The sequence below is a fragment of the Leptinotarsa decemlineata genome, unplaced genomic scaffold, assembly GCF_025532065.1.
Source record: "Leptinotarsa decemlineata unplaced genomic scaffold, Ldec_3_MD MMD2_tig00000035_RagTag_RagTag, whole genome shotgun sequence".
NCBI lineage: Eukaryota > Metazoa > Arthropoda > Insecta > Coleoptera > Chrysomelidae > Leptinotarsa > Leptinotarsa decemlineata.
This window is the reverse complement of record NW_027412540.1, coordinates 15,598,371-15,610,603: the sequence shown is the minus strand read 5'-3', so window position 1 is coordinate 15,610,603 and position 12,233 is coordinate 15,598,371. Positions and strand designations below refer to the sequence as shown.

Below are 12,233 nucleotides of genomic sequence, written 5' to 3'. Positions count from 1 at the left end.
ATGTCCGTATATAGCTTATTTTTCATCTGATAACATATGGTCTCGGTATCTCATGTTGAAATTTCTGCCTGTTTGGCCTGTATACGCTGCTGAACAGTCACCACATCCTAGTCATATGCTCGATTTTTTTCACTTACACTTTTTGGGTTTTGTATTGAATACCGTGTTTCCTTGATGATTCTTGATAGCAAATTATATAATTATGTTGAATTTTGAGAAATAGTTTTTATGTTTTCGGAGAGCTTTCCCGAATATCTTATGCTTTCATATTTCTCAGCTTCTTTAGGTTTTAAATTAACACGCTTTTATCAGCTTCACCTGTATGTATGTATGTATGTTTGTAACTCTCAAGCTTGACAGAATTATCGACCCCATTGCTTGATATATTCGCAGGTAGATGGCGCTGTACGTAACTTCCTTGATATATCGACATCATTGCTTGATTTATTCGCGGGCAGATGGCGCTGTACGTAACCTCCTTGATATAATTCGAACTCACTTTACATGTCCCTCTTTTGCGCGCCTGCTCCCTTGGGCTTGGTAGCTGATTTTCAGGCTTCCTCTCCGGAAAATATCAATGGTAATTTTTCTAAACAATATATGCCTGATTTATCCCAGAGTTTAGATAAAATAAATATAGTTCAAAAAGACTAAAAAACACGCTTTTATAGCATACGAAACTAAAAAATGAAAAATGAATATAGTTAAAAAAACTGAAAAACACTTTTAAAGTGTTTGTGCTTTTAAAGAACATCAAACTAAAGAGTTAAAAATATTTTTTATGAATATAAATAATTAAAGATAATTTATTTGATAATGGACTGAAGGAATCCATGGGGATTCTACAATCCGTGGAAGTGTTTTTTCTATTCACGTTGAAGTGATATTTATTATTAATTTGGTAATAGTGAGATCCAGAAATTTGATGCTGTTGTTCCATTCAATTTTGACCGTGAATTTGATTTTATTGTGAAGAGTGTTGAGGAAAATCGGGAATTGATTGATGTTTATTCGTCAAAACCTACGAAGAAATCATCCACATATCCACAATCCATATTGGAAACCAATTATTATCAGTGTTGGGTTTTTCAGATAATGTCCATGGTTGTTCGCATTGGAGAGTTGTATCTAATACAAATATAGTGAGAAGTGGTGTCTTGTGATAATTGTGAATGACATGCCTGCTGTAATACAATTTTATTTTCATTTACCTACATATTTTTGTGACGTTAATGTGGTGCTTTTGATCATACACAAAATTTCCATTAGATTTTGTATATACTTTTCGAAACGTGAATATGATTCAGAATATGTTAGGTTAGGTTAGGTCCAAAGTGAGTGGGTCTATTCGACCCTCCACTGTAACCCGCAAGGGTTTATTGTGACCCACACTTATTCTCACTCGACCAAATAAACCCATCTTCTTAACGAAGTCGATGAGTTTGAATGGTGAGTGGTCTTTCAGGTCAGATGGTAAGAGTACGGCTCTGCAGTACATTGAAAACCTGATTCGGTCCCCAGTGGGGCAGGCACAAATTCGAGTCGAGGTGCAAGATTCCCACCTTGATACCCGCGACAACCTTCCCATTTAAGGGGTTTTGCACGTCAGCTACACCACGTCAGCTACAACTGTGCAGGACTTTTTCGCCTTTGGTTTTGGTGAATCATCACTTGAGTGCAAACATTTGCTAACCTGCTCATGGGAGGTTTGTTCCTCCACCTGAGACAGATTCTGCGTACGCCGCTCAAGAATTTGGTGCAAGGCGGTTTTATGAGGTACCCCGCTCTTGAGGAGACCACTCAGTCGTTTCCTGGCTGCACCATCAAGCCTTTTTTTTAGGTTCTGTTATTGGATCAGGAGTTGGGGAGTTGAGAAGCTCTCGCTCCTAAAATACATTTACAGGGAGGTCAGTTGGAATCGTAAACGCGACATCCATCTCCTCTATAGACTCAGCGTCAGAAAGAATTTTCAAGTTTACTCTGTCCATAAAAGTCCTACGAGTAGCTAGGGAAAGAAGGTCAATCATGGCAGAGCACCGCATTACCGTGAAAAGGCGATGCTACGACGAGAGGGCGCCCAGTATCTCGAAGGATCCGTAGAGACAGCTGATAGGCTCAGTGTCATTCATCCTCTTGGCACGGATACACACACCTTAGGATTAAGCCATCGTTGGGATGCCATTCAGTTAGGGAATAACAGTACCACAAATGATTCTGTCATTTCCGTATCCAGCGGGGCTACGTGGAAGCAGGCATCCGATGCACAGTGGTTCAGGCAGTGAGAGATGAACAAGGACAGCCAATATGTTAATACAATACCAACAATTAGGATTCATCGCTCCAAAGAAAAACGTCATTATGATATTTGAAAAAGTTTACCGGCATGGTCTTTAGATTGTCAGTCGAGATGACTACCACTACGCTTATTTATCGAATATTATTATTAGGTATGATTATATTATCCAATATTCCAACTATCAAAATACAAGTTTCGTCCTAAATAAATGAATACATTAAGTTACTTCCTCTTGGTAACGCATGAAATGTACTCGTTATTTTAGTTGTTTATCTTCCTGCTCTCGGTTTCAGTGGAGCTTCAATTATATTAAGTGTTCCATGCGAACCCATCGAAATTCTCGAATGTATACAGGTTTGATACCCTCATAACTCCGTTTCAATTAATATTAATTTCTAGATGAGGAGAGGTTGAGAAAGCTTCAATTCATCTCTGTGCGGTAGTTTCATTAGAGCAGAGCGAAAGAAAGTCTTCGCGGTAATACCTCCATTCGACGGAAAATCTTCCACCAAGCCTTTCATTAATTTTAATCAAGTATCTGGAGATTTTCCATAAACAAATCCACATAATTTTCCCGGAGCAGTCAGGATAATTGATGCTTTGAAAGAACCTGTGACCGAAGAAAAATGAAAGACCATGTTTTATTCTGAAAATTATGAAATGTGAGATCAGAGGTCGAGTGTTTCACCGAACAAGCCAGCACTTTTCATTTTATATCGTTTGTGAGAGAATCTGAACACAAAAAACCCTTCTTGACAATTTTGAATTGTAAATTGTAACATAACAATTGTTTGAATTTCTCTTTTATTTTTTCACATATCTGGGATTTATCCGAGCAGTTTACAGTAGTACAGCAGAATGCTAACACTTACTCAAAGTCCATATTGTTTATTTTGGCTATTTTCATTCATGTTACTTTTATGCAGGGTCCTGCAACAGTGGCGTGGTGTTCCATATCTCAATTTAGGAAACAGATAGGAATCTAAATTTCTAGAATATCACCTCATTGCACGAGCTAGACAAAATAAAAATATTGGAGGTCACACAGGGTGTTCAATTTTTTCTGGGCGGATCCCAACTGTGTTTTTTTTTAATAGCAACCTATATTTTTTTATTGCTTTTTCGGTTTCTACATAAAAAATAAAAGACACTTTATGTATATCTTCACTTCGAAAATATTGACGGTTTTCGAGATATCTAGCATGACAGGTTTTTTCCCAATATTCGTCACTGAGAATATTCAAAATTATAAAGTTGTACCAAGTCCAATTGTTTTTTTTAATCAAATATTCTACAGTGGTAACTCTCTCAAAGATATATTTGAAGTCAACCTGTGATATACAGGGTATGAAAAACCGCTTGCCACATATTGTAAATAAAAATTTGCAGCATCTTCCTTATTTTAAATGGAACACCCTGTATATTATTGATCCATAAGGAGCGTCAACGAAACCTCTACAAATTTCATTGAGTATTCCGTATGACTAGGTTCCATAGTTTTTCTTAAAAAAGCATTTTTTTCGAAAAATGGTCGTTCTTCCTATTACTACGCTATAAACTCGACGAAAGACTTTTTTCAAAGCGTAATCCATTTGACGACTGATAAAAATGAATGAAAGATATCTTATTTCAATTTTGAACATTATAGCGTTTCGTTGACGCTCATTATGGATCAATAATATACAGGGTGTTTCATTTAAAATAGGGAAGATTCTGCAAATTTTTGTTTACAATATGTGGCAAGCGGTTTTTCATACCCTGTATATCACAGGTCGACTTCAGATACATCGTTTGAGAGAGTTACCACTGTAGAATATTTGACAAAAAAAATACAATTGGACTTGGCACAACTTTATAATTACAAATATTCTGAGTGACGAATATTGGAAAAAAAACCCGTCATGCTAGATATCTCGAAAACCGTCAATATTTTTGAAGTGAAGATATACATAAAGTGTCTTTCATTTTCTATGTAGAAACTGAAAAAACGATAAAAAATATAGGTTGTCATTTGAAAAAACAGAGTTGGGATCCGCCCAGAAAAAATTGAACACCCTGTGGGACCGCCAATATTTTTATTTCGAAGAGCTCGAGCAATAAGGTAATATTATAGAAATTTAGATTTCTATCTGTTTCCTAAATAGAGATATGGAATACCGCGCCACTGTTGCAGGACCCTGTATATACAAATAGAAGAGTACTAATGGACGTCTACAACTACAATGTCTACAACGTCTTCAACTGTTCAGTCGTAGAGTTGTTTTTCATAGAGATTAACGTTGAGTGAGAAGTGAGGTACAGAAAGAGATATCTACTTTTAGTAATGTCATATTTACAATCGTTGTGTATGTCTGAAGGGACCGACTAATGGAACTTCGAACCTATACCGACTCTATGTGTAAAGGATTGAATTTACAATGGGTCTTTGTGGTTAAAGATATCAATTTAGAAATGGATTATATATCACATTTTGGGCCATCAGGATTTCTTAACAACAGTTTCTTTTGTATTACAGTTCTGCCAGGCACAATTACAAGATCATCAGAATCATAAGAGCATATAATCATAGAAAGCGTACAAGCACACAAATATCGAATCATAAGAACCACTAGTAGCATAAAAACATGATAAAATTGAACCAAGAAGGAGATCGTCGTTGACGTGTCTGGCTGCGTCGTAAAATATAGGTCTGAGGTGGCTACTGCTGGAGATTCGGATCCCAAGATTCCGAGAAGTCTACTTGGAGGAGTGTTAAACATGCCTTGAGTTTCTTTGATGCTTTCTGGAAATGAGATTTCGATTAAAAGTTGTGAAGTTTAGTGCAAAAAGTTCAAGGTCAAAACACCAAGCACTACAGGAAAATTCTCGTGGCGCTCTCAGAGCGGTGCCTGTGCAAAAGTAGCGATTCACATTGGATTTGAATCGCTGGAAAATGAATCCATTTGAAAAAACGTTCTCAGGAAGTTTACATACTTCCCCAAACATACTTCAGGGTATGTTTGAGGGAAGAGCTCCATACATGAGAACAATACTCCAAAGAAGCTCTGTTCTGAGCTTTATAAAGCATCAATAGTTGCTGAGGCGTGAACAGTTTTCTGGTTCGGAACAGTGTTCCAAGCTTTTGAGAAGCAGCCTCTGCATTTCCAGCCTTTGCAATTAAAGTAACCATTGGAAGGACTGGAAAATTTCAAAACTTCGACATTGTGATTTTTTTATCCAGTGACAATTTATGTTTGATAGTGATAATTACAACGATAGGCATACAAAACCCCATTGAAACTCTCAAATAAACGGTATTCCTTGTTTTATTCTTGAAGTGTCTCCTATCCCGGTAAAACTATGTCGATCCATAGTGAGAAGTATTGAAAAGATTTTTCGAAATTTATGTAGATGGCGTCCAAACGAGAGCTTTCACTTTGGTAATCATTTTCAGCATTTACAATTGAATTTCTAACAGACCTGCGCCTTTGCCTTCGAAAATCAACAGTTGGTAATTCCAACTGGGTACATGTACCAAAATCAAAATCAAAACTCCATTGCCTATTCCTCTTCACAATACTAGAGCTCCAAAGACAGTCTTATGTAAAAACATATATACATCTCTCCCCCATACGGGTGTGTGTGGAGTAGGGGTAGGAAGAATGATGATGGTGACGGGTGGCTCCCTGTCCAAAAAAACTTCATTACGTCTTCCCTCTGAGTCATCTCACTTTCTGCTCAGGCTCACGCAAGAATTGTCGTGTGGTTGCTCTTCGTAACCTGATGACGTACCGTTTATTCGGTATTTAGGTTAGTCACTAACTCCTGGAAAACGTTCATGCAAAAACCAGGTCACGAGTGACCCATGAACTGTCCTAGCTACTTTTCCCATGAACTGAACGTGATCATGCTCGCGCCGTTCACGGAAGATATCCAGAGTTTCATAAATCACTCCGGGGCATATGTACCGCTTTCTTGCTCTCGATCAGAAACGAGTAAGAAAACGGTATGAGGGATGTTCCGATCAATCATCTTGATTTGCTCAAATTGAAAGTACATTGATAGAGGTATATTTTTATGAGGCGTAAGTTTTTGGAAAAAAAGCTATTTGGCTTTCACCTCTACATCATTATGCAAAAAATAATGGAGAACTTTCAAAGAAAGAAAACAAAGCATTTCGTTTGAGACAAACTCTTCAAAAACGATACTTTCAGACACGAACTGGAATGAAGAAGCCTTCCCGAAACAACTAGTTCCACATGCATGTTGAATTAGACGAAAGAAGAAATTCTTTCGAAATACATACTTTCATATGAACATCGAATTAGAGGAAACTCACTTTTTTTATCCAGTTTGTACTCCACACATTCGTTATGGAATTGAATCAGATATAATTCATAGAAACGATACACAATGAAATAACATGAAAGAGATTCGGAATACGACTCTGTCTTATCACCCCATCAGCACCTATCTGGATAAGTACAATATGAAGCAGTCATTTCATTCATAACATTACAAATTTATGCCACAGATGTGAAAAATCTGCTCATATCTCAATGACAATACGTGAAAACATTTATATTTAAGTGCTGATGAGGTAATAAGACAATTGTCTTATTTCGAAACTTCAAGTATGCCATTCAGTATGATAGTTTTACATGTGAGTGAAATTTTATATCGTAATTATTTCATACATGATATTCTGTAACGCTCTTATGAATGATATCTGTTTCAATTCCATAAAGAATGTTTAGAATACAAAATGAATAGAAAAAAGTTCAATTCTGAGTTTATATGAAAGTATTTGTTTATAAAGAATTTTTTTCGCTTGATTCAATGTTCATGTGAAATAAATTGTTTCGAGAGGGTTTTTTTTCTTCAGTTTGTGCCTGAAAGTAACTTCTAGGAATGTTCTATACTTTTTTGTGGAAGGTTTATTTCAAAAAACCAAAAAATCAGTTTTTCCAACATCTTGGTTTGCCTTCTCATATATGTATGGAAATAATCCTGAAATTGAAATATTAATGAATCTTATTTAGATGATTTTACCTCCATTTGTTTTCTCTTCCAGTGAATTTTTTTCCATAAAGAAAAGGTTTGAATTTTTTCTGTTGGAGTGATCGTTCGTTGTGTTCGAATAGGCTGCTGGAAATTACTTGAAATATATTTGATGTTGATTTGTGATAGAAAATTTTGAATAAGAATGTCATGCAGATTAGATCAAGTGAGCTTGAAAATCGTTGTTTTCTGGAAATCTAAAGAAATTAACTCCAAACGTACAAGCCAGTCTCGAAAATACCTACACACTAGGTTGAATGGACTGCCAGCTATCAGAAAACAACTACTCCCGTAGCTAATACCACGAAGGACATTGGATTATATCCGACAGGCGTCAGTGCAGGAATCTTCACAAAAAAGTTCCTGCATAATATGCAATTGGCAATACAACTGAAAGAGTCGACCTTCAATTTTGGAACGAACGAGGTACTAACCAACTGCATATCCGAAATTTTCCCGATTCCTCTGAATAAGGAAGAAAAAGTTTCTTATATGTCGGATATAATCCAACGCCTTTCGTGGTATTAGCCAGGGAATTAGTTGTTTTCTGATAGGCGTCAGTCCATTCAACTTACTTTAAAAGTTCATTTCTTCAGATTTGTTTACTGCCAGTCTTCAAGCATAGCCCACTGACTAATTAGAAAGTTTACCGAAAACTTGATAATATTTTCGAAATAACTTGAAACTTCAATGAGTTTTCGACAATTTCGATCATTATATCATTATGAAGATGCCTGAACTGCGAATCGTATGTAGTTAGATTCGTTATGTGACAGTTTTGTTCGTCACGACGTTATATAGAGCTATTTAAATTCGAGTCTATAGTTTTTGGTTCGAGCGATATATGGAAAAAACTCGAAAATTTCGAATTTCTATGTTTGCTTTATCTTCTTCATCTATATAGACTTTGATAATCTTTGGAGCACTCTCAACTATGATATTTTAAATTCAAACCTGTGCTTTGGTAGTAAATTTGATAATTACTCTCTTATTATTCTTGAAAACATCACCAAGTACATGAAATGTAGTGGCATATTAACCACGGATATTTTCAATGTGGTTTTTTCATGTTGCACAACTTTCAGAAGTTTTATGTCTAGTCCCAATTTTTGCTAGTTTCGGCCTCAAACTGTGAATGGGTTCATGTTTCAGTATTAAAAGTTCATAACTCTTTGATTCTTGCATCGCCGTTAATAAGTTCATCAATTGAAATGTGATTGTTTTTTTTTTCAGATGTTGCCAAGAGTGTGCCAAGACTGAGGGGGAACCCTGTGGGGGTGACCTAGGTTTCAGCGGCACATGTGAGCCTGGGCTTTCATGTCAACAACCTGGACCCTCCCCAAGTGAAGGATTGTGTAGGCCCATCATTTTCGACAACCACGAGGATACGTGAAGAATGCTTCATAATTTTTTGTTACTTTGTAAGTATACAAACGAGACGTTTTCTCAATTGTCATAAAACATATCAGAACCATTACAGTTATTGTGGAATTTGTGTAATTTTTGTGCTAAATTTTGGGTCTGCCAATGTTCAATTCTTTTCGTTGGCTACCAAAGTGATGAAATATTTGTCAAGAACACAAGAGAAATTCTATGAAAATAGTATTTTTGACTGAGAGGATCGTTCCAAACGTATTTGCGAGGGCTCGATATTGTAAACCATCGAGTTTCCCAATCCTTAAGCTATATACAGGGTTATTCAACGGCTGAATGATAACGAAAAAATTGATTCTATATCTTTTGGTTTATGAGTTTACGGGTGAAGCCAATTTTATATCTTGCTGTATATTTTTTATTTGCATCTATATTCCAGATCGGTTTATATTTTGCCATTGGAATTTGGTCTCGTCAAACTTGAAGCATTCTCAACTCTCTAATTTCAATTGAAGCAATTGGCAATATCAATATAATTTCGTAAAATCGAAGTTTTTTCAAAATTTTTGAGTTACGATATCACAAAACTCAAATATTTCTATTCCTGGAAGGACTTGCATATTCCAGAAACCATCAATGGAAATTTTGTATTCTTCTGGTACTTTTCATTTTGGTGCATTTTTCAAACAATATTCAAAATTTTTCGTCCTGCCACGTCCTCATGAGGGGTGCTGAAAATAACCACAATTTCCTTGTTAGACTCATTTTTCTTTGGAATACTAACCCCACTGAAAATAAACATGAAACGACAGAAAACTCAATTATTTCTTGTTAAAGTCGAATTAGAGCCCACGGTGTTCTTTTGCAAAGTTTGTACATCGACCGTTTTTGAGCTCCGGTTTTATCGAAATTCATCAATTTATTGATTGATTTTTCTCTAAATGATCGAATATTCATTGAAAGTATAGCGAACTCAGGTTTGTTTGAATGAATCATTCAAAATAAAAGAATTTTTGGCATCCATGTCTTAATATCTTCTGATGTAGCAATTCTGAAACCAATAAATTTCTCCCCTATGGAATTCCTGCAATATGGAGTTTCATCTTATCACATGGAATAAAAAAATGGCATCAATTAATGCTGAAATCTTCATAGAGAAAATTGTTGTAGTTAGCATAAATACGAATTTTCTTGAAATATTTATCAGCTGGTTCGGTGTAAATGCCAAATGGAAAATTATTTCGGTAACGGTACATATTTTAACGAAATCCCGAAACATGTCAAATTCAAATTATAATTTGACATACTTCAACGGAAAAATGCTACTCCTACCTTCACCCCCGTTGAATGACATGTACAACCCCAATTTTTTAACTGGAAAGTATAAGCTTATGATATATTGTTTGAAAGGTATATTCATTCTCTGTTCAAAAATGTTATTGGTTTCAAGTTTATTGCAACAACTAAGAAATTCGATAAAATACACTCGAAACATATTGCAATATACTCAAAACTTATTCCATGTTGAGGTATTGATATTAAAAAAGCAAGAAAAAAACCATAGCAATGTTCTTTTTCGATGATATCCTTTAAAAAATTTCCGTGGCAACGTTAATTTAAAACGCCTTGTTAACTTGTTTTGTATGTTACATGATTAGTTGTCGGTATTTCAATTTAAGTTTAAAGTTCGTTAACTTCAAGGCTGACAAATGGTTACATTAACGGAAATGCATAAAATAACAGTTTTACAAATGCGGTTACGGAGACGAAACCCGAACACAACAGAAAGTAGCTTGCCTATTTCATGAGAAGTTTCCTAATTTACTACCCGTATCTCAAGAAACAATAAGCAGAATAGAGAAGCAGTTTCGCGAGCTTGGTCGTGTGGGGCAGATAAAAGAAGCAGCTGCCAATGCAATGAGTGAAGAACTCAAATTAGATGTGATGCTTGAGTTTGAGGAAAACCCACATGCATCGAGTAGACAGGCATCCACTACATGCAAATTCAAATTTATATCCGGTTCCGGGAAACCCTCAACTTCCAGTGAATACGACATGGTTTCAGCAGAATGGAGCAACACTACATTACCAAGTTAATATCCGGCAATACCTCGATACATTTCCTAATCGGTGGATAGGGAGGCGAGGATCGATTGAATGGCCAGCGCGATCAGCTGATCTTTCATCATTAGATTTTTTTATGGGGATGAGTGAAAAGCAATGTGTACAAAACTATACCTGCAGATTTGAATGACTTAATAGACCAAAAGCAGTATTTGCTTGATTTGAAAGGGTTATATTTTTTAGGAGTGATTAATTTTTTTGGGAAAGAAAGTTTTTGGCTTTCTACTACTCCATCTGATACAAAAAAAATGGATGAGAGAATCTTCCAAAGAAAGGAAGGATTAATCAATTTGAAAATAAGTAACTCTATATATGGATGTGTAGATCATGCAAAGAAGTAACTTTCAGACACAAACTGAAAGAAATTCCTCCTGAAACAGCTACTTTCATATATTTGCTTATTTATTCATCGCACAACTAGGGATATAAACAGAATAAATCCAAAATATATCGTTCTTTTACAATTGAAAGATAGTGAGTAAACAATATACATATAAACAGTAAGTATATTATACTAGTAACGAATATGAGAAATATAAAATGAACAATATAGGAAGAACCGATAACTATATCCATTTGACATAGTTTTCAAATCTAAGTAATGGTAACCTCAGTTTTTCAATATCATTTCAATAACTATTGAAGGATCTGACAATTCTGTATAGGATTATTACCTACATTGGATTTTCTGAATGAAGTAGCAAAGAGATCATGCTTTCGCACGATTTTCGATTATTAAATATTTTGTACAACAATAATATTTTCTTTCTATCCAAAACAGATAACAGGGAATACTTTTGATGCAAGATCAAACTAATCTTCCTTTTGAAGTTGATCTCTTGGTTATCGAAACACGTCGCGAGATGTTAAAATAAAGGTTTGGTGTTGGGAAAAAAAACTCATTATTATAAATTATAAAGGAAAATGGTCACAAGTTACTCCCCTGTGGTACACCTGATGTAACCACAAATGGTTCTGATTGGTAACCGTTACCATCCACAACTTGATGTCTTCCTGTAATATATGACAATATCCACACCAGAAGATGCTGATCTATGCTGATCTTCGCAAATCTTTCAACGATCGAGTTATAACTCAATTTATTGAAAGCTTTGCTGAAATCCATATAAATCACATCCACTTGCATCTGTTCATCCATTCTATTTGTGACATAATCTGTAAACCCAATTAAATTAGTATTAATGGATCTACAAGAAAAAAACCATGTTGTTGTTATATCTTCCTATTTTGTGTATGACCTAAAATAAATAATCCCATGCATAATTTTTTCGAACAATTTTTCGGAATTGAATATACATACATGATTTCCGGTTTGGAATGAGAGACTTGAAACCAACTTCTGGTATAAAACCTCTTCAATCAATGAATTATCATTAAT

At 35.3% G+C, this 12,233-nt stretch overlaps 1 protein-coding gene across 1 annotated transcript in view; it reads left to right on the top strand.

The window, feature by feature from the left end:
• LOC111511620 (insulin-like growth factor-binding protein 7) overlaps positions 1-12,233 on the top strand; it is a 218,200-nt gene that overhangs the window by 167,012 nt on the left and 38,955 nt on the right. The window contains 1 exon segment of the mRNA XM_074171946.1: positions 8,570-8,757. Coding sequence (XP_074028047.1) covers positions 8,570-8,729 — 160 coding nt within the window. The 3' untranslated portion in view covers positions 8,730-8,757.